This window comes from Marmota flaviventris, chromosome 4 (assembly GCF_047511675.1).
Source record: "Marmota flaviventris isolate mMarFla1 chromosome 4, mMarFla1.hap1, whole genome shotgun sequence".
In the NCBI taxonomy this organism is placed as follows: Eukaryota; Metazoa; Chordata; class Mammalia; order Rodentia; family Sciuridae; genus Marmota; species Marmota flaviventris.
In genome coordinates, this window is record NC_092501.1 from 151,752,895 (window position 1) to 151,780,360 (window position 27,466).

At 39.2% G+C, this 27,466-nt stretch overlaps 1 protein-coding gene across 1 annotated transcript in view; it reads left to right on the plus strand.

The window, feature by feature from the left end:
* Positions 1 to 27,466, plus strand: part of Gpc6 (glypican 6) — a 1,056,528-nt gene that overhangs the window by 953,828 nt on the left and 75,234 nt on the right. Inside the window, exon 6 of the mRNA XM_027938906.2 lies at positions 9,542 to 9,685. Coding sequence (XP_027794707.1) covers positions 9,542 to 9,685 — 144 coding nt within the window. The remainder of the gene's footprint in view (positions 1 to 9,541; positions 9,686 to 27,466) is intronic.

Below are 27,466 nucleotides of genomic sequence, written 5' to 3' on the forward strand. Positions count from 1 at the left end.
TGTGGGGAAAACTAGTTGTAGTGTTTGCCAATTTTTGTGGTCAAAGAAACTGACCTCCATGGCTGATTTCTAGCTTGACATCACTTAGCTCAGGGTAGCGCCCCATGATATAATGATATAATGCTCCTGTCTTGCAGATGCAATTTATAGGAGTAACCTCAAATGCATAGGTAACAGCAAAATAATTAGGAAGTAATGCATTGTTGGTATACGCTATGGTTTATTTGAATTTAATTTGTGTAATCTTAAGTTTGTACAACACAATTTTTAATAACCACCATGTTTAACATCTGGCTTGTAAAATTCCTGAAAATTTAACATGTGATTTCATGAGCCTATAAAAGCTGGTTCCAGCACTCCACTGCTAGTCTGGGAAGCTTTCACTGTCTCTGTCTGGGTCCAATGCCCCTCACGGGTGCTCTTGTCACAGGTCACATTCTAATTGCCTGATTTCTTGTCAGAACCCTCACAAGAACAGGGATATATGCAGTAAGCATTTCTGCAGCACTTACGTTTGGCCAAAGTGACACTCAACAAATTATATCAGAGCCAGATTGATATAATTTACATGTTTATTTATATCCTGCAAAGTGATCTTAAAGAACTCCTTTAAACCTTATAACAAAGTGCATATGAAATAGTCATTTAGGCAGACAGAGAGGGTTAGGTTTCTTTTCTCTTCATACCCAAAAACATGTTGTGTCCAGTTCCCTGTAACTCTTTCCAACTCACCATTTGAGAAGAAATATCCAGCTGCTCTGCTGTTTAAGGAATACAAACTTTCAAGGGAAAAAAAAAATCTTCTTCTCAACTCAGTGGAAAGAATTTGCTTTTGTTAAAGAAAAAGATTTTAAGACGCATGCAGTACATCTTATTCTGGAACCAAGCTCCGTGAGCATAAGGAGTAAATTTTTTAAACCTTAAAACTTACATGGTAGCTGGCTCTGCAAACTGAAGCCAGTGAAAAGTGGCCAAAACTAAAACTGATGACTTGGCTCAATTCGGTAGAATCCGAAATTCTCTTAACAGAATCCTGAACCCATCCAGGGACTTAGTGTTTGCCAGAGAAGCTGGCCAGGAGACCACTGTCATGAATCTTTGAGGAAAGAAAGGCATGAGTCAGGGAGAAAGAAAGAGGGAGGAGAAGGAAGACAAAGCAAAAGAAGAAGAGAGATTGATCTGAGACAATGAGGTGAAAAAGTGTCTTCTTAAAAGGCAATCCAAACTGAATAAAAACTAGAAAACCCATTATTGAGAATTTTTGTGTCACAAGTATAATGATTCTATAACTAAAGAAAGAAGTCATAGTCAAATGTTTGAAGTTTATGTTCAGGAAATGCTTTTTAGGATATGAGCAGAAATCTATTAGAAATTTAAAATTTAAAAAAGTGTGTGTGAACTTAGACTCTAGGGTCCAGTTTAATTTTATGCAGTGGTGATGACGTTGCTCTTCTTGCTACTATTTTGAATGCAATGGGTTTTTTAAAAATATTTTAAGTTATTCACATGTATCTTTATTGATATGCAAACTGCCCTCCCCCCCCCCCACATTGCAGTCAAAACTTTCACTTTGAGAGAGGGCCCCCAGTTGTGTGCTAATACTGGAGATAAGGTAGATTGAACCCTGGGGCATTTAACTACTAAGTCACACCCCCAGCCCTTTAAATTTGTTATATTGAGACAGGGTCTTGCAAAATTACTTAAGGCTCACTAAGTTGCTGAGGATCACTTGAATTTGTGATCCTCCTGCCTCAGCCCCCAGGCATGTACCATGCCCCACTTGTTTCCCATTTTGACCAGATGAGAATATCAGAAAGGGTGGGTTGGAAAGAGTCCAAATTGTTTGCCACTTCAATATAAGCAATAGCCATTGCCTGAGTTCTGAGCCATATTACAATTATCCCTCAGATCTGTGGTTTCATTTTCTGCAGTTTTAGAAAAAGTTTTTTTCATGGCCAACTGCTATCCAAAGTATTACATGGAAAATTAAGTACACAATTGATAAGTTTTAAATTGCACAACCATTCTGTAAACAAGATGGAATTTTGTGTTTATATACTCCATCATGCTTAGAACATGAATCATCCCTTTGACCAGCACAGTTTCCATTCTGTATATGCTACCTGCCTAGTGGTCACTTGATAACTATGTTGGTTAATCAGATAGACTCTCAATATCACAGCACTTATGTTCAAATAAAAGTTATTTGACTTAATAACTTTCCCAAAGCACAAGAGTAGTGATGCTGGCAATTCAGATAGGCAAAGGGACATCATAAAGTACTTCTTTGAAGTGAAAAAGTGAAAGTTTAACAAGGTATATATGTATAGGAAAAAAACATTTTATTTGAAGTTTAGTACTATCTGCAATTTCAGGTATCCACTGGAAGTCTTAGAACATAACCCCCTCAGATAAAGGAAGATTACTGTATTTTAGTACCCATGTCTCTTAGCTATCCCAAGCCAATCAGAGAGTCAATCTGACTACTTTTGTACAAGGTCCTTTACTTTCTAACTGGTTTGTCAAATACTGTAACTATTATAGAATGATGAAGAAACGGGATTTCTTAGTTCTAGTTATCATTTTAAACAAAGTTATTGATTGTCTCTGCATTGACTTGACATAGTAAATGGAGTAAAGGAAATATCAAATGATTTTTTTTTTGCATGGAGACAAGATTCATTGTACTTTCTTAAGTCTGACGAAAAGTGTTCAACCTTGATTTTGAAGAGATAATTGATTATTTGATATAAAGTTTATAAAACACATAGCAGTTAAGTGTCTGTCATAGACACTCAATATGAATTTATTCTCTTTTCTTTCCTACTTTTTCTTTCTCATTACAGAAATCTGGATGTTAACTTACCTTTAATGAATGTTTACAAAATGGGGAAATTTTAACTAAAAATCAATTTAAACAGAATCTCTCATTCCCTAGTTTTTAAGTCACATATTATGTATCAAGAACTATAGAGTTCAATGATGAACAAAATATATAATACTTTATTCTTCATAGCAATTAAATTATTCTTGCATTAATCTGCATAATCCATAGTTTGATTTATTATCCATTGTTTTCCTATTTAATTATAGATTGCTTCAGTTAAAATAACACACTTTCATACCTCATTTTGGGGATCTTTTCTCTGAATCCTGTTTTTATAATAGCCTTGAAAATTCAGGAGAGCATATTTTTTCAAGGTCATACAAGTGTAAGAAGAAGGACTAAAGCTAGTACTCCAAATTTTTAGACTCTTGTTTGTGACTATTGCTATGGTCTTTATATATGTGTCCACCCAAAATTCATATATTGTAATCTAACCGGTATTAATACTAAGAGGCAGGAGCTTTGGGAGGTAACTAAGGGTTCGATCCCTTATGAAAGAGACCTGAGGGAGCATTTAGCCCTTTTGGCTCTTGGGTGATGTAAGGACACGGCAAGGAGTCCTCTAAAGAACCCTCACCAGACACCAAATGGCTGGAGTTTGTGGATCTGTACTTCACAGCCTCTAGAAACATAAGAAATAAATTTCTTTTCTTTGTAAATGACCCATGCTAACCTCTTCTGTTTAGCAGCCCAAATGGACAGAGACACTGGCCCTTGACACCACAGCTGTCAGTTGTAGAAAACAATGGCCACACCTGGACAAATTACACACAGACCTGACGCCAAAAAATATGGCTTTTGTTTCCTTGGGTATAAATGACAGACTGGAATTCTCCAAGTAGTCATCTAATAAAGGGTTCAATCATTAACACTGTAAGTTAGACTCTAAATAAGCAAATAAACTATTACTCTCAAAACATCAAGTGATAAAGCCAGGCAGCCTCAAATACGATCTATGTTTAATATGAAAGATTAGAGTTGTTTGCAAATTTCAAAAATGGCACATGGGAATGGCAGCATCTTTCCCCCGTTATAAGAACCCACAGAGAAGAAAGAGGAAAGACTGAACTGCTTGAAAACACAGACACTGAGGCCGTGTCCATGGCTTCTTGGGTTGCCAATAATGACCTGTGAGTGTGTAACCAAACTCCCAAAGACAATGCAGAGATAAAGAAGACAAAGAGGTATAGGCATAAAGCTTTATGTGCACACACACAAAAAGTGCACACCCACCGTGTTAGTTTAAGAGAAATATTTTTAAATGCAGCAAGACTCAGGTTCTAAAGGCTTCTATTTGGAAACTTAAGACACAGCACTTAAACCCATTATCACCACACCCCTGCTCCTCTCTACCCCTCCCACACTGTAAAATGCCTCTTCCTTCAACACTTGCTATCTTAATGTCAGCTTCTTTAATCTCAGAATGCCAATAGACATTATCTTCCTAATCCTCTTAAGAGAGAGGATTCATGAGCAAGATATCTTTTCAAAATTCACAGGATTTTTTTTTCTTTTTTTAAGAGTCATCTAGGTAGGAAAGATAATTCCTTTGTACATCTGCAGTTTTTGTGGACATTGGGACTTCCACATACTTGCTGGAGTTATCTAATTATCCCTTTCAACATCCCTTGGAGGGAAACAGGCAGGGGGTAACACTGATTCTGTTTTTTAAAGGGATACAGCTAATGATTTGTTCCACAATCTGGTGGCTTAGCCTGCAGCTCCCTGTTTTAGAAACTTCTGTTGTAAAGAAAAGATCTTCAGTGTCTAAAATGGTATTCTTTCCTCAAATTAAAGGTGGGAGAGGGCAGGGTGACTTCCCAAATGCCTCTGAATGAATGCAGTTCTATCTGAATCATTTCTGCCTCTTGGAGAAGTTGGCAGCCACCTTAGTGATATGTCTTAGGGGTTGTCCTCTGGGTCACCAGTCTTGTGAGAAACTTCTGGGGAAACTGGGGCCAAATAATTTTAGCACTTAGCATCTTTCCCTTTGAAGAGTCTACACACCTTAGCATGATGAAGCCCTTGCAAAAGTACCTAATTAGAATTTGGCACATGAAATCGATTGCTTAGGTAACAGCTATGAGACCCTGAAAATGATGTTCTGTGGAAAACATTTAAGAAGCATCATCCCAGCATGTTTTCCTTCACATTTCCTAATTCAGAAAGCAAAGACTTCTAGAAAGAATAGGTTAGAGAATGCTACAATTAACTAATTATCATTAAGCACTCACTTATCTAAACATTTGGTTCTGTTTTCCTGCCTTATCCACTACATTTTCTCATCACAGACTATCTGTGTGGTAAATACTATTATTATTCCCTGAGTTAGTCAGCTTTCTGTTGCTATGACAAAAAACCTGAGTAAAACAACTTAAAGGAGAAAAGGGCTGTTGTGTCTGACATTTTCAAAGGTCTCAGTCAAAGGTCTCATGACCCCATCACTATGGGCCAGTGGTGAGGCAGAACATCATGGCAGGGAGCATGTGCCAGAGCAGAGCAGCTCACCTCATGGAGTCTGGAAGCAAAAATGGAGAGAGATTGCAAGGGACTGGGGACAAGGTATAACTTTCAAGGACATTCCCCCAATTGACCTCCTTCCACCAACGAGGCCCCACCTTCTAAAATTTCCACCACCTCTCATTAGTACCACCAGTTGGGGAACCAAGCCTTCAACCCATAATTCTTTGAGGCACCTTCCAGATCTAAACATAACACTCCCATTTGACAGAGGAGGAAACTGAGGTTCCAAGAGGGCCCTCTAAATGTTAGCACAGCACTGAGTCATCCCAGCTCCTTCCATCTGCCAGCTATCTATATACTTTCCTTGGGTAACTGCAACCAGTTTCAGAACTTAAAATTCCATCCTTGGGTTAATAATCAAAATCTGTATCTCCAGCACTGACCTCTTTACCGTCCGTCTCTCGTTTAATCTAAGGCCCTGGCCTTCACATTATTTTCCTTCTGTCTCTTCTCTTATCTAAATATTGCCACACTTAAATCCCTGGACCACCTGAACCACAAAACACATTGTCTCTACCACTGTCATAACAAACTCAGAAAAGTGAGATAGTCTCAGATTTCCTGCATAAAATCCCTTTTGTCACACACCCCGTGAACCCCATTTTTAAAAAATATTTTTTTCTAGCTAACAGTTTGCGTGCTATCTTAGTTTGTTCGAGCTGATATAACAAAATACCATAAACAGTAATCATACACAGCAGTTCCTCTCTTATAATGCCATCTGTGAGGACAGGTCCTATATCTCCCAAAGGCCCACCTCCTAATCCCATCACACTGGAGATGAGGTTTTGATGGACCATAGCACATGTAGGGTTAGGGTTCAGATGGGAGGTGTCCTCCAGAAGCTCATGTGTGAAATGCAAGGATGTTTAGAGGTGAACTGGTTGGGTTATTGGAGCCCTAACTTAACCAGTGAATTAATTCCCTGATGGAGATGAACTGAGTTACAACTGAAAGCAAGTAGCTTGTGACTAGAGGAGGTGGGTCGTTGGGAACATGCCTTTGGGGTTTATATTTTGTCATGGTGAGGAGAGCTCGCTCTCTCTCCTTCCTGGTGCCATGTCCCCAAGCTTCTCCCCTCTGCCAGACTCTTCCGCATGATGTCCTGATTCATCTCAAGCCCCAAGTAATGGAGCCAACCTTATATGGACTGAGACCTCTTAAACCATAAGCCCCCAAATAAACATTCTTCCTCTAATGGCTCTTGTCAGATCTTTTGGTCACAGCAGAAAAAAAAAAAACTGACTGAAATATGTAATAAACATGAAATTGTTAACTTCCCCTTTGTAGGTTATCTAATAAGTTATATGACAGACATCTGTTGTTTAAAATGTATTCTCCATATGAGACAAATACAGGGGTCTTTAATCATCGCCAAGCAAAAGCAGGGCAAGTTGATGCTCAGGTGTATCTTGCAACTGATCTCATTAGGTTTTGCAGAATTCTAAAAAAATAGCTCCTGATCCCTGGGCTTGGAACTTCCACACTAACGGATTTTTTCTTCTGTTTTGCTAAGGGTATGATAGAATCTCTGTTAGGGGACCTTCAAGATAAGAAGTTATTGTGACAGATTTTTATGTAGGTTTCCACCAGATTGTAGGTTAAGTGTTGTTTCCAAAATAATTAGAAGTCAGTGATTTCTTCGATTTGGATCCTAGACCCAGCAAGCTCTGCAGTGAGGTGATCCTCAAAATCCAAAGCCAACATAAATAATGGAAAGCTACTGGGCTACATTCACCAACATGTTCTTTTATAATTAGCACGCTCCAAAACAAACAACAAAAATGAAGAAGGTTTTTCTGTTATGATGAAATATTTCCCCAGAACACTAATGTCCTTCCAGATCATTCCATTTTCATTTGATTTCACTTTAACCCACGCAGCCAGATTCTTCCAGAAGAGCAAATTAAGAGGGTCTGTTAACTATTTAAGTGCCTGGCTTCATGAAGTCTCAGCAAGGCCATTCCTATTGTTTCGCCTTGGGCTTTATATTTTTTAAAAGTCAGCTGTCATTTTCCAAGCAATTCAAAATAGCACTCTCAACAGATCCCTGGAGCTCTGGAAATGTTAATGCCCTCCATCAACAACGACCTTGCCACAGGGAGGTGATTTAGGCACTAGGGAGAAAAGAGCCCACTATCTTTATCACACGGGTTTACACCATCAACTTCAGAAATTGTGCGAGAGAATAATCAATAGTGTGTTAAGGCCAATCTTGAGGAATGCCAAGACAAAGTACCGCTGGCTCTTCGAAATGCTGAGCTAAAGGAGAACTTCTGAATACGACGAAAGAGAAATTAGCTGTAGCGGCAAAGCAAAATGAATTGTGTCTCCAGATAAAATTTGTCATTGGGAATGGCACTTAAGGGCTCTCTGCATACTTCGGTGGAATCACATACTATGCATGGTGAAAAATGCTTGCTTTAAAGTTAAACAACAAAGAATTAAATGACAAAACTGGAACGAATGCATTGTAAATATACACATGCGAGTTAAGAATTCTCTCACATAAATAGTCCAGTAAAGTTTACTCAAAAAGAAAAAAAATATATAGCTAGGAGAAAAATCATTCCCTATGTACAAATGGAACAAACTAAAGTTAAACTTCATCAAGATGTGACTCTCTTTCTTGTAAATCCAGGCAAGGTATAATCTCAGGATATCAGGCACAGAGTGAAAAGCTTCTAAAGTAATAAAAGAGGTTCTTGCATAGTTGCTGGAGTGAAGTCATGGTGGAAAAGAACCTGCAGCTAGGTCCCTAAGTTCATTACAATAAGATGCTTGATTTCCCACAGCAACCCCAATTGTGACATGAACAGCTGTCAACAAAATTAGAAGAAACTGTCATTTTGTGGATATCATCCACATGCGCTTGTCCTATTTTTACACGGTTGGCCCAGGAGAGAGTTTTCAAAGCATTCTTCCAGTAGAGGTTTTTGTTATTCAGAAGGGAGTCCCTCACAATATTTGGCCTCATAGTCTAGACATGAAATACATTTGTCTTGATAAGGCAGATCCCAAAGGGATGTTTATTGAATGCCAATTCATGTGCATGAAAGTGTCTGGGGCACAATTTGTTTAATCCTGAAATGATCCTGTGAAGTAACTATTATAATCCTCATTTTCAACACAGTCGATTCTCATTATTTGTTGTAGAAAGTCAATACAAACACTGAATTAGCAAACACTGAATTGTTGTTCCTATGGGAAACATAAGGTTAGGCTCCTAGGAGCCACTGGTCACAATATTATCGTCAGCCCATCAATGCATTCTTATTCTTTGTGTCTTTGTTTAAAGATGCCTTATTTAATATATATTTGCTTGATTAATATGGCATTCATGACATTGAACATAGGTTTGCATGAAGTTTATGGAAAATATTTTCTCCACAAGACACATCACATTCTTTGTACTCAGGAGCACTACATTATACTCAGCCCTATGCTGGGGAGTCATTTAAACAGTGAAATCATCAAAACAAACAAAAAAAAGCACAAATATGTGAAAAAGGGTATAAGATAGACTACAGAAAGGATACTGACACTGACAGCAGAAAGCATTGCTTTGTTCAACATCTGCCACAAACATGCAATTGGGGCTGCTCAGATTTCTTACCGCTGCTATTCTATGAAAGTATTGTGAGTACCGATTTTGGGCTTACATATGAATTTTAGGGCTAGGCAAATTTGCAAATCAAGAATCTGAAAAATAATGAGGAATAAGTATATATGGTAAAATTAAGAGTCATAGTGGACCAGTCTAGCTGTCTGGGTAATTCTTTCTGTCATGTAGGTGGTTGTATGTGTTTAAATTTTAACTAAGAGTGTATTGGAGGTAAGAATTCCATGAAAATGACTTTTTTTAAAGAGGAGACTTTCTTGACAGTAGAATGAATCGGACATCACTTTCCTAAGTTCATACACAAGTATACGACCAGTGAAAATTCACATCATGTACAACCATAAGAATGAGATCCTAAATAGAATAATTTATACTCCATGTATGTATTATATGTCAAAATACACTCTACTATCATGTATATCTAAAAAGGGAAAATTTTAAAAAGTGAAAATAAAATAGAGGAAACTTTCTTTAGGTAGATTTCTTTACCTTTCTATGGTTCTCTCCAGGTCTTTCAGGGATGTGGCCAACCCAAACCTGCTCCGGCTCTCAGATCTGCCCGATCGGCTCCTGAAAACTTTAATACACGTTTTAGGCCCTACAATCCCGAGGAAAGACCCACTACTGCTGCAGGCACAAGTTTGGACCGGCTGGTGAGTCCTGTGGGATAGATGACCCTTGTGGGCACTTTCTGTCACCAAGGTCATTTGTTCATTCTTCTAAATAGATTCTGGGATTCTAAAACAGTTTGGTTGTGAAAGTCATCTCATTCTTTTTTTCTGCTCCTGTTCTTAATTTTAATATTGAAAAGTAATAGGACCTCTCTTTTAGGTAACTAATTAGATTAAGAAATCTTAATAACGATTAAATCCAACGGAGCAGTGACCGAATGTTCAACTTCATATTTCTTCTGAAATATTAATTTAAAAACTGAATTACCAATTCTTCCAGAGATATAATTACAATAGCATATGTCTTATTCATCTGCTTCGCTTCATTTCTTAAAAATGATTATTCAACTGATACAATGTTACTTTATAAGACTTCCTGTATGCAAAGTTGCCTGTTAGAAAGTTCCTGCCAAGAAATCCTAAATTAAGGTTATACCGTTTTTTTCTTTCTTATGTCTTTAAAAAGGTGGAATCCTTAGAAATAATCACTTTTTGAGCCATTTAAGTATGTTTCAGTGACTGAATGGTATCTATCGTTAAGAGCAATTTACTTGTAGAATACAACCATAAACATAGTAAACACAATTTTCTGAATGTGTTTTAAAAACCAAATTTGACATAAAAAATTCAAAGCTCATAATTTCAAAGAAATACTGCCTGATTATTTTTAATTCAATTTCTTCAATTTATAGTACTATAAACAGTTTATATACCTGCAATTGTTAGTGCTGCTAATGTTTCTTTGCCAATTATCTTGATGTAAAATTAACAGATAAAAACCTTAAGGTCATAAAGCATTTGAACCGAATCTGATTGTGCCATATAAACACAGATCTCGAGGGATGCAGATTATGAAAATTCTTTTATTAGTTGCTGTTATAAATTACTTTATGATTTGAGTTAATATCCTTCTACAATGTAGAACTCGTAAGATTAAATTGGTTGCGTTTGGCCTTGATGTAAGTACAGCTGAGCATTTCCCTCTATAAAAAAATCAAATGTGCCTACAATATAAAGGACTATGCATGAAGTTTCAAAATGAAGGGGTAGGTATAGTCATTCACTGTTATTAATTTATTACCAGTTATTGGCAAATAAAATCTTCTTCAGTGTAGGTTCTGGAAAAGGTACCATATCTATAATCACTTTGGCCTTCTATAGTACCTTGCTTACAATTTCAGGAAAAGTTTAAAATTAGTCACCATTTTTCTTTTAAATAGTCGATTAGATTCTGCCCAACAATTAGCTTATTGTTTTAAAGAATGGTGCTTTTCCTTAGATTCTACTGTTTGGGATGTGCTTTAAATTGCTTTGTGTATTTCTCTAACCAGAAGCACAAATGGTGAGTATAGGTTTGGTTCTTTTTCTTTCTTCCCCCCATTTTAGTTGACTCTGGATTTAGTCATTAAGAGTTAAGGCCTTTCAGCATTTTTAAAAAACCCAATTTAAGAACTGGTGGGGTACAAGATGAATAAATTTTATAGTTCTGATTTACAGCATTGTGCCCACAGAAAACAATACTGTATTATTCACTTTAAAATCTGTTAAGATCTTATGTTAAGTGTTCTTATCACAATAAAATCAAATAAAAAAAAAAAACTAGGGTCCATTATGTACTTGGTTGAAATTGCATTTAATTTGAACAAGATAAAGATATCTATATTAACTAATGAATTCTTTTCACTTTGAAACAGCATAGTTCACTCTTATCCCCAAGAGAAATTAACACCCACCCTTAAACTCTTAGGGAAGTTGATCAAGAAAAATATATTTCTCAGAACAACAATATTAAGCACCATCGAAGGAAAGCATCAATGCTTTGGGAGTTTCACATGATGTTTAAAAATCTAATAGATATGAAAATTGGAATTTCAACCTTTTATAGAGGAACTTTATTGGTAATCTTCAAAAAACACCCAAATGAAGGGTTCTTTAAGAGCACTGACAAATAGCAAACTGATCTTCTATTTTATTCACCCTCCAAAATATGTTCTTATTTTTGGTGGTCGGGGCAGGGTACCAGGGATTTAACCCAAGAGCACTTGACCACTGAGCCACATACCCAACTTTTTTTTTGTATTTTATTTCGAGACAAGGTCTCACTGAGTTGCTTAGTGCCTCACCTTAGCTGAGGCTGGCTTTGAACTCGTGATCCTCCTGTCTCAGCCTCCTGAGCTACTGGGATTACAGGCATGTACTACCACACCCAGCTCTAAAATATATTCTAATCAAATTTTTTTCTTAAAATAGTTGATAATGGTTGATTATCCAACCATAATGAAAAGCCAAGGACTAGACTCAGTACGTAGGTATCCAATTAATAAGCCAATTTTATTCCCAAACATATTTTCCCAACTATTTCCTCATAGGTGTGAGTTCAGGCTATGTAAGTGAAATTGGCACTTTTATTCTTTTTTTTTTAATTATTGAATTAAATTCTAATCCCTTCCTAATTTGTAAGAATCAGCAACAGCCAGCTATAAGCCTTCCTGGAGCTCAGCTTTCCTCAGCTCTTAAGAGTCAGAAGCTGTTTCTACATCAATAGAAGCTACACCAAGGTTATTCTTGAGAAACAGGAGCCGGGCCTGAAGCTAATATCAGAGTCTCCATTTGTAGCCCCTGGCTCCCCCAAGGCCTTCCTCCCTTTAAGGGTTCGGTAGGTACAGTTCTGTAGAGTAGGAAAGTAGAGTGATCCAACAGTCAGATATGATCATCTTCGAGGAGCAAGCCATGGGGAAGGGGCCGGATGGGTCTGCTCTCCATTACAGCCCATCTCAACTGTTTATAAACAAGGCTCAGGTTACCTACTGCTGTTTTAATTTTTCCCCTGAAAAGATGTTTCCTGAATATTTATAAGAAGCATGTGTTCCAGAAAAGGAGGATAATTGGGAAAGATTTCTCTTACTATCTCTGTTTCAGCAGATAAAATGCTTCAGAGGCCAGCGTCAAAAGAATTCTAGGATCACCTCACTCTTGGGCCAAAATGAAAATAGCATAACTAAGGCTTTGGAATGTCACTTCCTAATACCATTTAAATGAGTACCTGTGGTATTGGCTGGGATCTCTTGGTGACTCTTCTTATATCTATTGTCTAGCTACTTTTTATGTGAATTGTAATTTTCAGGACTGTTTTAGAAATGAAGCTCCCAACCCTAAGCTGCTGTTAAAAACTTATACAAAATAATTGAAAAGAAAACTCTCTCTTAAAAATGCATCAATTCCACATTTAGCCTTGTCTCATATGTATAAGGAACTTGGAAATTCTTTTATATCACTAGAAACATTTCCATTTGTTACATGGCCCTTAAACACTGTCAAGGTCACCCATACCTTTCAAACTCCCCTAAAGTGATCTTTGTTATCTGAGAATGAATGAACATGTTTATAAATTCAGCTACTGATAGAAAGTCAGCACATCTGAAAATGTCACACTTTTATTTTCTGTTAAGAGGGTAGATCTTAGGTTAAGTGTTCTTATCACAATAAAATCAAATAAAAAAAATTTTCTAACATTTTTATTAGTGCAGTATAATTGTTTACAATGGTGGAAAATATCATAATCTCACTGCCAACAGCTATGATTTGTTACAATGTTAACAGATCCTGTTAACACACTGGTCGTAGCATCATGTGTCCCTTCCCTGCTGCAGACACTCACCTTAACCCTCTTCTGCCCCAGCCAGAGGTTAAAATTTTTCAATTAAATAGGTCAGAGGTGATTATTTGCACTCAGAAACAGATTGGCTCTCTTCCCTTTTCCTTAATTTTATACTCTGATGTCTCTTAAATAATTTGATGGAAAACTATGATATTTTACGAAGTTTCAATTCACTGGACATATTGAGTGCAAAAATAAAGCACACAGAGGAGTTTTGAATTTTCCTCTCCAAAAGGCAATTATTTGTACAGCTCAGAAAATTAGAGCACAATGGATTGGAAAGCTCCCGAACACACTTGGGCAGAGACTCTCCGTGACTTCACTTTGGCTCCTATGTTAAAGCAAAAAATGTACTTTAAATGGTATCCCTTAGAGGCATATATGCTATAAAAGTAAATTAAAAAAAAAAAAAAAGCCAGACTTGGAAGTTAACTAACTTATCACATCAGCAATAATTTACAACCCAGAAAATCCCTGTGGGTATTCCACTCCTACTGTGTGTGCAGTTTTCTTGAATATTTGACTGGTGGTTCCAGGGGAATTCAGGGCGGGGATGGGTGGGATGCCAACCTACAAAGCTGACCTTTATACCTGTGCTGTGCTATTGTGTATAGAATAATCTCTTTTTCTTTTTCCTTTAAATGTGTTTCCTCTTGCTTCCCAGAGGACGGTGTGGAGGACAATGCAGGATAGTGTAAGCACTGGTCTTCTTATTCTTCCTCTCATGCCCATTTGTCTTTGTGCAGTCATTCTGGAGTGTTCTTGAGAAACTCCATCTCTGCTCTCCCTTTCCAAATTCTCTGGAGTGCAGTGAACAAGGCACATGGCCAACTTGTTCAGGAGTTTCCTCTCTGCTTGGTGTTTATGGTTAACAACCATTTTGGTATTCTTTCCCAGTGGCAACATTTTCAATCTAATCTTTGTGTAAGCCTAGCTCATTTGGTGGCTGATTTAAATTCTATCCCAATGTTCAGAGCATTGTCGTCTGCCTGAAAAACTAGCTCTTCCCTGATAGAATATATTGCCCTTTTCTTTTTGTGCTGAGCGAATAATTACCTCACTAATAGTAAGAACAAACCAACACCAGCTCTCATGCATAAGGAGCTAATTTTTCCATTAGCTGGGACATAGAGAATTTAGGAGGTTAAGAAATAGTTTATGGTATAGGCTGTTTACTCCTTTTAATTTCTACTTGAATTTGCTAAATTTTTTAAGAGCATCCAGGGAAGGAGGATTGGATATTATTTATTTGAAAATGTTTGTATTAGTTAACTCTTAGTTTATCTTACTTGACCAAATTGTTATCTAGTCTGATTTTCACAATGCCATCCCATGATAATAACACTCCTTAATAAAGACTTGTACCCTACATGGCATCATGAACCCAGGAGAGAAGATGACTGTCACCTGAGGGGCACATATTTATTCATGCAGCACAAGTGTGACATCATGGAGCTCATGTCTGCCTGGCCTTAAATCCAGGCAGTGCTAATAATGCAGTGTCTAAAAATCACTTGTTTCAAAAGGAAATTATCCCCTGAGTAGTATTCCATTCATCATTCCAGATCTCTGAGCTGAGGGCAATTTGGATGAGGTAAGAAAGTTAAAAGAGGTAAACCTGGAACAGGAACATTCTGGAAGGGAAGACCTTGATAAAGAGGCAGGAGAGATAGCTGGCCAAAGGCGTCCTGATGTTAAGTGAGAGTAGGAGGACTTGTCATGGCTGAACAAATAGGGTTCTGCTTCTTAGTTTTAGGCGATAGCTAGAATAGCTCCAACTCAGTGTCTATACCTGCACTTCCCAACACAGTTCCTCAGGATCTCCATATTTCCAGCAGATGAGCTAGTCTCCTTATCTGATGGTTACTTTGATCCTCATAGTTTTCCCCAAGGCTTCCTTGACTGTACTGAAATGAATGCAAATCAAACTACCATCCCCATGTTTGCTAGACTTCCCTGCTTGCCTCCTTTATCCAGGTCAAGAGAGGTGGGGAAAATGCTCTTTTGTATATGATTCTTCCAAAACTAACCACACTTCTAAAATTCATTGATATGCTCAGTGGCAAAAACTATGTTGTTAAAATTATTGCACGAAGGCTTAAGGGCTTGCAAAATACCACCAAGATCTATGTTTGTTTGTTTGTTTATTGTTTCTAAACAAAATAGATGAAAGAACTAACATTCTAGTATCATTTCCTGTCCAATGGTTATTAAGAGTTTCAGAGTAAAATGCTGGTCATAAACATGTTCTCCTATGCCTCTTTGGGGCCATTTTGGTGTGATTTAGGACATCTTGGTTGTAAGGATTGGGGAAACTGTCTATTGTTCATTTTAAATTGCCATGGCATTTCCTTGTCACCTCAAAAGAGTCTGCATCCGGCTAGCTCCACTATTTTGCATTTCAAAAGGATGTCAGGCTGTATTTAAGAAACTGCTTTATTATCTAGAGCTTCAGCCACTGTTTTTAGGTGAAACTGATTATTTCCCACATTCTATGACACAGACAAACACACACACACATACACACACCCTCCACCTTCGCTTGGCCCGAACAGCAAAAAGTAAAACTTCCATAACAACAGTAAACCAGATTCTCCACTTTAATTAGTTTTCTAAAGATAAATGGGTCAAAGCCAGATTGGCTTTCAGCCTCTGCTGCAGCTGAATAAATTATGCTCCATTCACCCCAGCAAACAAATGGCTACTGCTCTGTCCACTTCAGATTGTAAACTGCACGGTCTTGCCTGAACCTGCTTTATCTATTTGCTGCAAAACCCCACTGGGACACCCCAGTTTCATTTTCAATGAACCCTTGGTAATAACAACAGCAAAATGCAGTGAGCTTTCAAAGCAGAGAGGAAAAAAGAAACACCTTAAAACCAAACCACCCAACTTATTTGGTCTCGGTCTCTGCTCTTCTCCAGGCTGCATGAGCAGCATGTGGTGGCAGGGACGGTTGCCTGTCATAGGCTCCTTTCCATTAGGTGGCTTGGTTGATGAGGCCCAAGTGGGGAATATCATAAGACACACATATAAAGTGATGGCTTATCTCCAGGACATTCTGCTTATTCCACGGGCTTGAAGGATGCACAAATCTAATTCAGGGGTATGCGCTGCAGGAACCTGCAGGAAATGCCTGCTCCTTCTCTGGGTTTTTCAGCTCTTACCCAACGGACAGTGGACTCTTTTTACCTCCTTGGGAAGCTCTCCTTTCAGGCATGTGGAAGAATAGTGGGAAGAGAAGGGGCATGGACTCTGTTTCGGCTCAGGCAGAGTTGTTTAATTGAATGGGGTTGTATAACATGGGGACAGAGAAGATAAATCACAGCATTGGCTGCATAACTTCCTGGGAGATGCTAAAGCCCATTCTACATCACCGCTTTAAGACACGTCCAGAGAATCATGAGGGTCTCAACAATGAAATAAAAACATGCCACCTATTTTTAAGGGCTAAAACTTTTGCACAATTTATATTAGGTGTAAGTGGTCTGAAATCATTTGGGGAGTCATTTACCAACAAAATCATTTTCATCTCTGGGTTAAACTCTCCTTTGTCCTCATAAACATTTAAGCAAAAGCTTTGGTGAGCTCCATGTCATAAAAATGAAATGTTACACTTTCAGACCCAAAATGGGGCTATTACAGATTTATATCTGTTTTATAGGGTGTTGATATGCTTACTTTCTCCTTCAGACTTTTAAATTTCTTTCGTAATTCCTAAACTTCAGCTAAAACCCAAATTGACACATTCTATAGTTATCAATCAGTCAACAAACGTATTTATTGAGTTCTTCTCTGTTGCAAAGCACTTAGTAAAACTAGCTGCCATGTACCATCTACATCACAGCCCATTCTTAGTGCTAGTGTCATCAAAAGGCAAGGGATACCATTTGCAAAAGACATGGCTTTTCAAATCAGTTATACACGCTATGTCTCCTCCAGGGCCAGTACTTCACATAGAGCTTCATAAACCACTAGCATAGAGTAAATAGGAATTTGATTTTGTATCTAGATAGGCTGCACCAAAAAAAATGTAGAAAGAATATTAACAAATGAATAATCATTGACAAAATATGTAAATTGAAAGCATTAAACATCTGTAGCATCCTTGATATAGGCCATGTCTAATAGCCCATTTTCCCTTCTTAAGATAGAACTTTCTGCCTGATTCTTGAACGAATTAAACAGAAACTTTCTTGTCAGTTATAAACTCGCCAGATGAAAAAGTCCATCTGCACTCTCGTTCACAGTATATCTGTCCTTTATTGAGCGATGTAATTGGTGTTTCAGTGAGTTGATTATGAAAATCTGAATAGACAAACCACAGTAAACTGCTCAAATCGTACCTTTTAAAATATTTGTTCGTGTAACACATCAGTTGACATGGATATTTTATTAAATTACTGAACAGCTTAAAGAACCCATTCCTTATCATAGAAAATCTGCAGTAATTTTTCCTCTGAGCTGTCTGAGACATTTGCACCACAGCTCCCAAATGTGATGTTCATGCTTAGGAGAGATAGAGCTGAAGAAATGAGGCATTTCATAAATACCAGTTTTGATGTATTTGCTGTATAATCAATCAGACTTTAACCAACTCTGGAGCCTATGGAATACATTTGAAAGCATTGGGAATTTGGCTATTCCCATAACATACTTGGACACTCTTTACTGCTAGCAATAAACCTCAGGCATAAACATTGTAGGGAAAACTAGATGAAAAGAAACCCCTTTGAGTGAAAAGTGACTTCCCTTCACAAGGTTTAAAGGTAGAAAAAGAAATCTGTGATACACAATAATTTTATTATGTAAGCTCATTCAGAGTCATCATCGTCAAATGCCCTGACTTCATGGATTTTTTTTTTCTTACACCCAAAATACTGGCCAAACCATTAAAAATAAAAAGCCAGGTTGGTAGAAAATGAATGAACCAGGAGCAGAAGTGGATTCATTCTGTTGCTGGTTAACAGCTAATTCTTTGGCAGTTGGGTTTGTGTAATATGTTTAGAAGCTTTTCCAATCTGCATTGGTCTGGATGGGCCTGAATGGACAAGGCTACGTTTATATAAACAACCCCCAAAAGGCAAACAGTTAATTCTTGTTGGTGTCAAGTACCCATGGTGGGTTGGGTGTGGGTTACTTAGGCATGGTTGTCACCCTTGCTCCAAGACCTCAGGCAACACAGCAGCCATTAGTTGGAGCTTCACCCGTCACAGGGGAAGGGGGAAAGGTGGCTGTTAATTCTCCACCCAGAAGAGGCCCATCACACTGTTCACATCTCCATGGCTGAAGCGAGTCCCATGACCGCAGCAGCCTTCCTGTCCCTGTGTGTCTCACACACAGAGAAAACACACATGTGGGTTAATGGTATTTTGTTGACCACAAACAGTGTGGCCAAGTCAAGAGTTTTAAATTTTAAAAATCTATTTCATCACACTTTCCAACTCTCAAATCTTACATGAAAAAGAACATAAAACAAATGTCACTCATTCACTCAACAAATATTGATTGGCTCTGATATGAGCCAAGTATGGGTAACCAGAACGAATGTAATCACAGAGTTCATACGCCTGGACAGATGACAGACAAAATTAACTATAAGTTAAGTCAGTCCATGCACTGGTGAAGATTGTAACACAATGAACTGAGCTTTTCATGGGCCTTTGAAAGAACATTAAAATAAATTTCAGAATCCTAGGAGAAATCTTGAGTCCTTATTACAAAAGGAATGTCTACATGGCCTTAGTAAACCAGCACCTTCTTCCAAGTCAGGTGGATTTTTAGCACCAGATGCCTTTTAAGTCTATCTGAGCTTTGAATTCAATCATAATTCTATCAGATCAAAGTTTGGAGTAGAAGTCCAACCCTAAATCTGAAGATAATGTCTCAAAGACAGACATAAAAGTCATTACCAATGAGTAGAAGAAATGCAGCAACAGAAAAACAGAATGAGCCAAGACTTCTTTTATTTCTGGGATTTAAATGTCTTCCAGATTCAGGCAATACATGTTTTAAATGAGGCTTCGATGTTGCATATGGGAGTGTCACTTTTGTGTGACCTTGTGTCCTGTTTGCTCAAAAAAAAAAAAAAAACATTTTTCTGTTCTTCTCCTTTCTGGGTCAACCCAGTTGGAGCAAATCAAATTGTTCTCCCTTTCTCTCTCTTTTATACATCATCCTTCAAGATCACCAAGAATTCATGTTAAGGAGCCTGCCCTTGTCTTCTTTTACAATATCAGTTTATTTCTGAAGAGCGTTCATGAAGGAGAACACTTTTTACAGGTTAATCAGGGAAATTGCACCCACTGACAGTAACAGCAAACTTATCGATTCCTGGACGTCTCAGGGACGTGTGTCATTGGCTTCTGCGTGAAATGATTTGCAAAATCCAAGAGCTTTGATTCAACTCAAAGAAAAATTACAATACAAATTCATAAATTATTTATGTGTAATGAGGCAGGAATCCAATGACTTTGTAAGTCTTATTCTAAGGGATTTTGACCTCAGAAAACTCCCCAAAGCAGCCGGCATTCATTTCCGTGAAAAATACTCATCTCCGCACTTGAAAAGCTGAGCGTTTCCTTTGCGTACTCTTTGCAACTCCTTGAGTGCTAGAAAAAAAAAGGGCTTGAACAGCTCTGGGAAGAAAACAGAGACTGCAAACTGCCTTAATTGATCTCCTCACATAAAATCCAAAAACCCAGAGGCTGTCTTTAGTGCAAGACATGTCCGCACGAAAATGTTTCCAGTTACTTGGAAAAAAATCAAATCTTCTTTATACAATAGACTTCAAGGGACAAGGACGATTTCATTAGACTTTTTCATGGCGAGGGTTCAAGTACAGGAATCCTTGTGCTCTCTTTTGTTAAGGCTTCTTGACAAAGTAAATAGAATCAGGAGCTCTTGATAGTATTTTCATTAAATATAAAAAGTTTCCTTTTTCTATGATTTTGGGGGTGAGACGTAAAATGAATGTTGAGGAATATTTTTTGATGAAGCTGACTTTGGATGACTTTGGTCATGATCTAACGAGGAAGGGTCTTTTTTTTTTTTTTTAACTACCCTCCTATACTCCTTGGGTCCGTTACAAAAGGTGGAATTGTTACACTTATTTACCAAATCACAGGTGAAGATTGCTACTTTTATGTGAATGTCTGTGATGCATCCCGCTTTGTTAAATTCAGGGACAGTTGGCTGTTATAAATGAAATATGACCAACGAGTTCCAGGACCTCTTTCTCCTACATCTTACCCTATCATAACCATTACCCTCCCACAGAGCAATCCAGGTGCTCTCTGCTTAATGGAAGAGAGGGAGAAGATGGGACAATACCATCCTTTCCCAAACAGTCCCCAGCCTATGCACTTTCCTATTTTGGCTTTGTTTTGGTTTGGGGTTGTTTTTGTTTTTGTTTTCCTACTTGGTCTCTCAGAGACAGATTTCACAGGAAGATAGATTAACTTGTCTCTCTGTATAGCTCTATTTTTGATATTATGTATTTTGAATTTCTATTTAGAGTTACAAATTTCTCTTCCATGTGAGTCAGACCTTTCTTCATGGTGTAGTGAGTTCCTCTGTTTTAGTCAGCTTTTTCCTCACTGTGACAAAAAGACCTGACAAAATTTTAGAGGAAGAAAAGTTTATTCGGGGCTCACAGTTTCAGAGGTTTGAATCCATAGATGGCTGGCTCCATTGTTCTGGGCTCAGGTGAAGCAGAACATCAGGGCAGGTGTGGCCAAGGAGGAAATCAGCTCAGGACATGACAACCAAGAAACACAGAGAGAGAACTCTACTCTCCACGGACAAAATACATACCCTAAAGGCACACCCCCATTCCTGTGACCCACCTCTTCCAGCCGCACCTTCCCTGCCTACAGTTACCACCCAGTTCACTGATTGTGTTATAATTCTCATCTTCTGATCATGTCACCTCTGAACCTTCTTGCATGGTCTCACACTTGAGCTTTGGGAGAACACCTCATATCTAAACCGTACCACTCTGCAAGTATTGTTTCAACTAATTCTCTCCTTCTCTCCTCTTATGTCATAACTGATAAGCATGTTTCACTGACTCACTTAACCTTTTTTTGTCTCTTGCTAATATAATTTATCTATATCCTTTTCAGTGTGTTAAATCTCTCTTCTCTTATAGTATTTTCCATTAAATCCAACCACTGAGTTTTTAACTTCTATAACTTTATTTTTCATTTCTAATATTTTTTTAAACATTGGAGCCTGTGTTTAGTCATATGTTACTGTATTTTCTTATTTCCATATTCTCTTTTGCATTTTTAAACACATGTATTTTAGACTTTGTACCTGATACTTCTAATATTTGAAGTTCATTGGTCTCATCTAGTATTTTTGCAGAATCTTGATCATAGTGTTTTATTTCCTTGGATGCATTGTGTTTAGTTTGTTCGTGTTGGTTTGGTTTTGTAAGGGTATGTGTGTTTACATGCCTTGGAACTTAATCCGTAGAAAACCTTCATGGCCTATGTTAAAGGGGATTTCTCTTTCATTCTTGCACTAAGAATTATCTCTTAGACTCTTTGGTTATATGGTAGGATAGCAATATAGGCTTATCACCCAGGGAAGCCCTGCTTTAATCTCCTGTCATTTACCCAACCCTACACATCAGTTAAAACCAAAGCATAAGGCCATCTGGGTCTGGGTAATGTCCTTAGGTCAAAAGCCAGCTTTATTACTCTGGTTTTGTCTCCTGGGTTCCCATTTTCAATTAGCTTTTGGGCTTTAAAGATTTCTTTCTTTGTTATTTATTTGTTTGTTTGTTTGTTTGTTTGTTTGTTTTTGGTTCTGGGGATTGAACCCAGGGGTGCTTAACCATTGGGACACATCCACAGCCCTTTTTTGTATTTTATTTAGAGACGGAGTCTCACTGAGTTGCTAAGTGCCTTGCCGAGTTGCTGAGGCTGGCTTTGAACTCGTGATCCTCCTGCCTCCCGAGTTGGTGGGATTACAGGGGTGTGCCAACACGCCCAGCCTTTGAATATTTCTTACTTGCTTGCAAACTCCTGGATTCCTCTAAAATAGCTTTCTATCTTTTATGTGACCATGTTAGTTTATTCTAGCAGGAGCATCAGTCTGGGAATGCAGTTTTCTATGCCTTCCAGGAAATGTATAGATGCTCACGGGGTAACTTCCCCTTCCAACTGTGTGTTAAAATCCTTTGACTTGGTGAAGCCTCACACCAGTTCAGATTAGGGCATCAGAACAGTGACTTATTCGAGTTCTATTTCTGATGAATATTCTAGGATGCCCTGGGTCACATGGTGGGTGGTTCTGTCAGTTAGTACTCCTACAGTTATGCAGCCTAAAACCACAAAGTCCACCACCCCATCTCAGTAGCTCCAAACCTTCCTGGCTTCAGCCCATGGATTCTACTCACTATGGGAGCAAGGTTTCACTCCAGGACCTGTGGGCTCCAGAACTTCTGCTGATGAGTTTCTTTGATGGGTGATTTTAACTAAGATATGTATGTACAACCAGAGCTTCTGACCTTCAGAAAGGCAAACTCAGATGCACCCTTCATCTTGTCTCTTTGTTGGCACCTAGAGAGATCCTCCTCCATGTACTTACCAACCCAGGCAGATCAGGAAAAGAGAACAGCAAACAGAGCAGATATCTCCCTGGGATATCTGGCGGTCATCAAAAGCACCTCCCATGGGCACTGGCCTTGCACGACTGCTTAATCCATTGCTTCTGTAGAATGCTAGACTCTAAACTATGGTGACTACTATAATTTCAACCTAATTAAAATAGACCTTTCATAATACAGCCATGCAAACCTCAACGGCAGGGATATGTTCTGAGAAACACACCCTTGGGTGAGTTTGGCGTTGTGCAAATATCACAGAGTGCACCTACCCAGACCAGCGTGGTACCAGTCAATCACTCCATGTGGCCTCATGATGCAATCAAGAAACTCGGAAGACAGAGCTGCAAGTTTGCTGCCAGCATTGCACAACATCCTTTTTTATAGTAAACTTTTTTAATAAGTAAAGAAAAAAGATCACCCTGAAATAACAATGTAACGTATCGTATACTAAATACATAACTAGCAACATGGTTGTTTACTGTCACTCTGGAGTACTGTGTACTGCACATAATTGTAAGTGTTGCTTTTATACCACAGTCAGCACAGTAGGTGTGTTTACAGCAGAGCCACCAGAGGCATGTGAGGGATGCTTGAGCCACAATGTCACCAGGCAGTAGGAATTTTTCAACTCCGTTATAATGGTCTAGGATCACCCTTGGGTATTTGGTCTCAGTGAAGTTCTGATGTGGGTTGCAGGACCACTTGCTCCAACAGACCATTCAGATGTCTATCTAGGCCAAAATTCTAGATGTCCTGGACTAGTGTTGATACATGTGAAGTGGACTCTAGGACCCTGGACCAGAGCTCTCTCTCTCTCTCTCTCTCTGTTTCTCAGACACCAAGAGATGAATAGGCCTTCTTCATCACACGTTTCTGCCATGATGTGCTGTGCCACCACAGGTCCACAGCCACAGGGCCAAGTGATCATGGACTGAAACCTTTCAAACCATGAGCCAAAACAAACTTTTCTTTCTTTTAAGTTGATTAGCTCAGGTGTTTTCTTACAGCAGTGGAAAACTGACTAACAAATGTGCCTGCTCAATAGGCTGGCATGGCATACAAATGTATTCCATTTTTTTCATTCATCCAGTTATTCATTTGTTCCCTGCCTCCTACAGACAGGGGCAAGCACAGGTAAAGAAGGAAAGGAGTTTGGGGCCCCACAAAACCTGCCAAGGGGTCTAAGTGAGAACTGTGGGACTGAGACAGAAGTTAACCCCACCCAATTTAGCTGTGCTACTCCCATACATTACTTCCCCCACCCAGCCTCACCCTGTGTGTGGGGACTCCACCCCACCCTCTAGGTGCACACTCCTTTCAGTTTCCACATGATGCGGCATAAATGCTGAAGCCAAGGCTTTGGAAACACAAGCAGAGGAGCAAATTCTGACTGTGATGGTGAGGGATTCTTCATCTCATCTCGTTTTCTGATCTGTAAAATGTAATGATAACATAAGACAAGGTGCACGAAGCTCTAGCTAAGCCTTGTCTATAATATTAGTGGTGATAATAGTGATAACAATGGTCAATTAGGCTTGGCTGCTATTATTAATCATATTAATAAGGAAGAAGAACATTCCTGTGCAGTTATTAGATTTCAACTCTTCAGTGGGACCTGGCTCTACCACTCCACCTGCAGGTACATGCCTCGGCCCCAGCCCTTGGTCTGTGCAGAAAGTGGCCAGTTCGATTTCAGGCTTCAGCGTTGCAGAGTAGCTTGAGTTCAGCCAGTGGACGACTCGTCATCACAGACCAGAAGAGAATGGCAGTCAGCAAACTCTGGCTTAGGGCATTGTTGTCAAATAAAGTTAGCAACCCTGGAGCATTTGAGATACAGCCCCATAGCAAAATTACACTGGAGAGTCCCAGGGTGCACGTTTAGAGACCTGATAAGAGGCACACGCACGTTAGATGAAAGTACTTGGAAGGATGCTGCTAAATGGATGAAAATGACCTGGAGGAGTGATGGGGTGCAGACATGAAGGACCACCGCTGAAAGCAGCACCTGTCCCTGGCTCCCGGGGTCACTGAGGGCTACCGAAAGGCTTCATAAAAACGTTCAAGCCAGGCTGGGAGAAACACTGGCAGAGGACATGAAGAGTCCAAATGAGGTGGCAGAATTGGATGTGAAGGTGAACAGCATTTGAAACAGCCTCCCTTTAATGTGAGCCTTCACTTGAATGTGAGCACAGGCACAAGTTCCCGACTGTATTTAACTCTGCAATGATCAGTGCTCGCAGAGTGGATGTGACGATGGGAATGGCAAGAAGGAGACAGAATCTTGCAGCTATTTTTACCCTCCCCGTCTTGACCTCTCTCCTTTTAAAGTAAAACGACAGATAGGCACAAAGCTAAGCTTGTGGTTTGAAGATGAGGGACAGAAGACCCAAATAACAGCCCAGGTTTCTTCCTTCTCCTGGATTTGTGTGAACCAAATTGTCTCACCTGCCGATCGTACAAGACTTAGCCTATTTCCTGATCAAAGCTAGATTTTCCTAACAACCTCTTCTAGCAGAGCAGATAATTGCAGGGGCGCTCCTCCCCTCTGTGAAGCACCTTGGAATAGTGGGCTTCTCACAGGCTGCCTCGTGTGCCAAGCCTGAAATGACTGGAAACAGCCATCAGATGGTTCCCTCGAGACTCCCAGGGCTCCTTTGCTGGTTCCCAGGGGCCTGATGCCACAGTCCATTGGTGCCTGTGGTTTTTTGACCATCGTCAAAGGTCATCCAAGAGGTGAACAGGCATTTTACTGGGTTTACGGCTATTTTGTCCCTTCTTTCTTGGCCGCAGTACTTTCGTAAGATCCTCTGCTTGGAAAAAAGAAGGAGAAAGAGAAGGAAGGAAGGAGGCAGAAAGAAGGAGAAAGAAGAGAAGGGAAGGGGGAAGGAGGGATTTTCCTTTCTGACGTTAAGACTGGTTCTGGGGTCCACAGCTGGAGAAGACCACTGCTCCCTTGTTTGTTTGCTCACACACCAGGGGGAGCCAAGAAAAGACCTCGGTGAAGGGCAGGGTAGAGGACGGGTCAGGATGCCATGACCACTGTGTTTCCGGAACGTGAAGTCAACTATGCTGCTCGGTTTGCTTCTCATTAAACTGCTGTTGTATTCTCAAAGGCTGCTGACCATGAGAATTTGGGACTCAAGGTGCTCATTTGTAAGCTCTTCCTACATAATAAGAGTATTATCAGGTACATTATTTGGGGTTTGATTAGGAGCAAAGGCTATGGCTCTATTGATTTTAAATGAGGCTTTCAGCATAGCTATTTAAAATGCACATGGGAGTTGTAAAAGGACCCTCCAGGATTACTGAATTTGGGTTATTACAGATTTTTGTCTTCTGTGTCCAAATTATTGAATTATCTTGAATTGGGGTCAGCTCCTTCCCAATGCTTTTGAGTCAATGTGACTCAAGCCATTCTTTTGTTTACCAGAAACACCGAGGCCACGGTAGGCCTTGCACTGGCTCATGCCACCTCCCAAAATGGGACTGCTTTTTCTGGTAAGTGGAGCAAAATGGCACTGGAGCCAGAGAGCTGCTCCTTCAAAGTCCCAGCCACAGCCTTCCTCACCGCGAATGTGGGTGTGTCCCTCTAGAGGGTCACATTGAGCCAGCCATGCCGATTCGCCATTGTTGCCAGGGAAAACCAGCTGAAAACATCTGTTCTGCCATCAGGGAGTCTCAGTGGAAGAGACTTGAAGTCCACCTGGTCCAATACCTTCACTTTACCAAGGAGGACGCTAGAATCCAGGAAGATGAAATGACTGATCCAAAAAATCGGTCACAATGGCTTAGAGCTAAGATGTGTTTTTTGCTTCTCAGCTACAGTCCAGTAATATATCCAGTAATGCGTTTTAAAAATAATGACATACTGTGGTAATAAGCATATTTAAATTCTATTTTCTTCTACTAACATCAGGAATTTTGGAGTGCGTGCATTTGTGTGTGTGTGTGTGTGTGCGCGCATGTTCCAGGATGAAGAAAAACCACAAAGTTACAATCAAAACGGGGGCGGAGGGGGAGGTAAACTCAAACTGTTGGATTCACTGTCACAAAGAAGATGAATCCTTTTATCTTAAACTAGATTTTTATTTTTTGGTACTGGAGCTTCAAAACAAGGGCTTTACCATTGAGCCATATCCCAGCTTTTTTTTTTTTTTTTTTTTTTTTTTTTTTGAGACAGGATCTTCTTAAGTTGCTTAGGTCCTTACTAAGTTGCTGAGGCTGGCCTCAAACTTGTCTCAGCCTCCCAAGTAGAGACTAGGTATTAGAGGAATGCCACCATTGTGCCAGGCTAAACTCGAGTTTATTTTTTAGAGCAATTCTAGGTGTATGAGGAGACCCCTCTCCCCACATACACAGCCTTGTATTTGTCATATCTATTAACAGTGGGAAACTACAGGACAACTCTTTTCATCTAAGCTTGTTGTAAATTAACTGTTCCCGGGGCATTCTATCTTACATGTTACCATTTTCTTGTGAAAACACA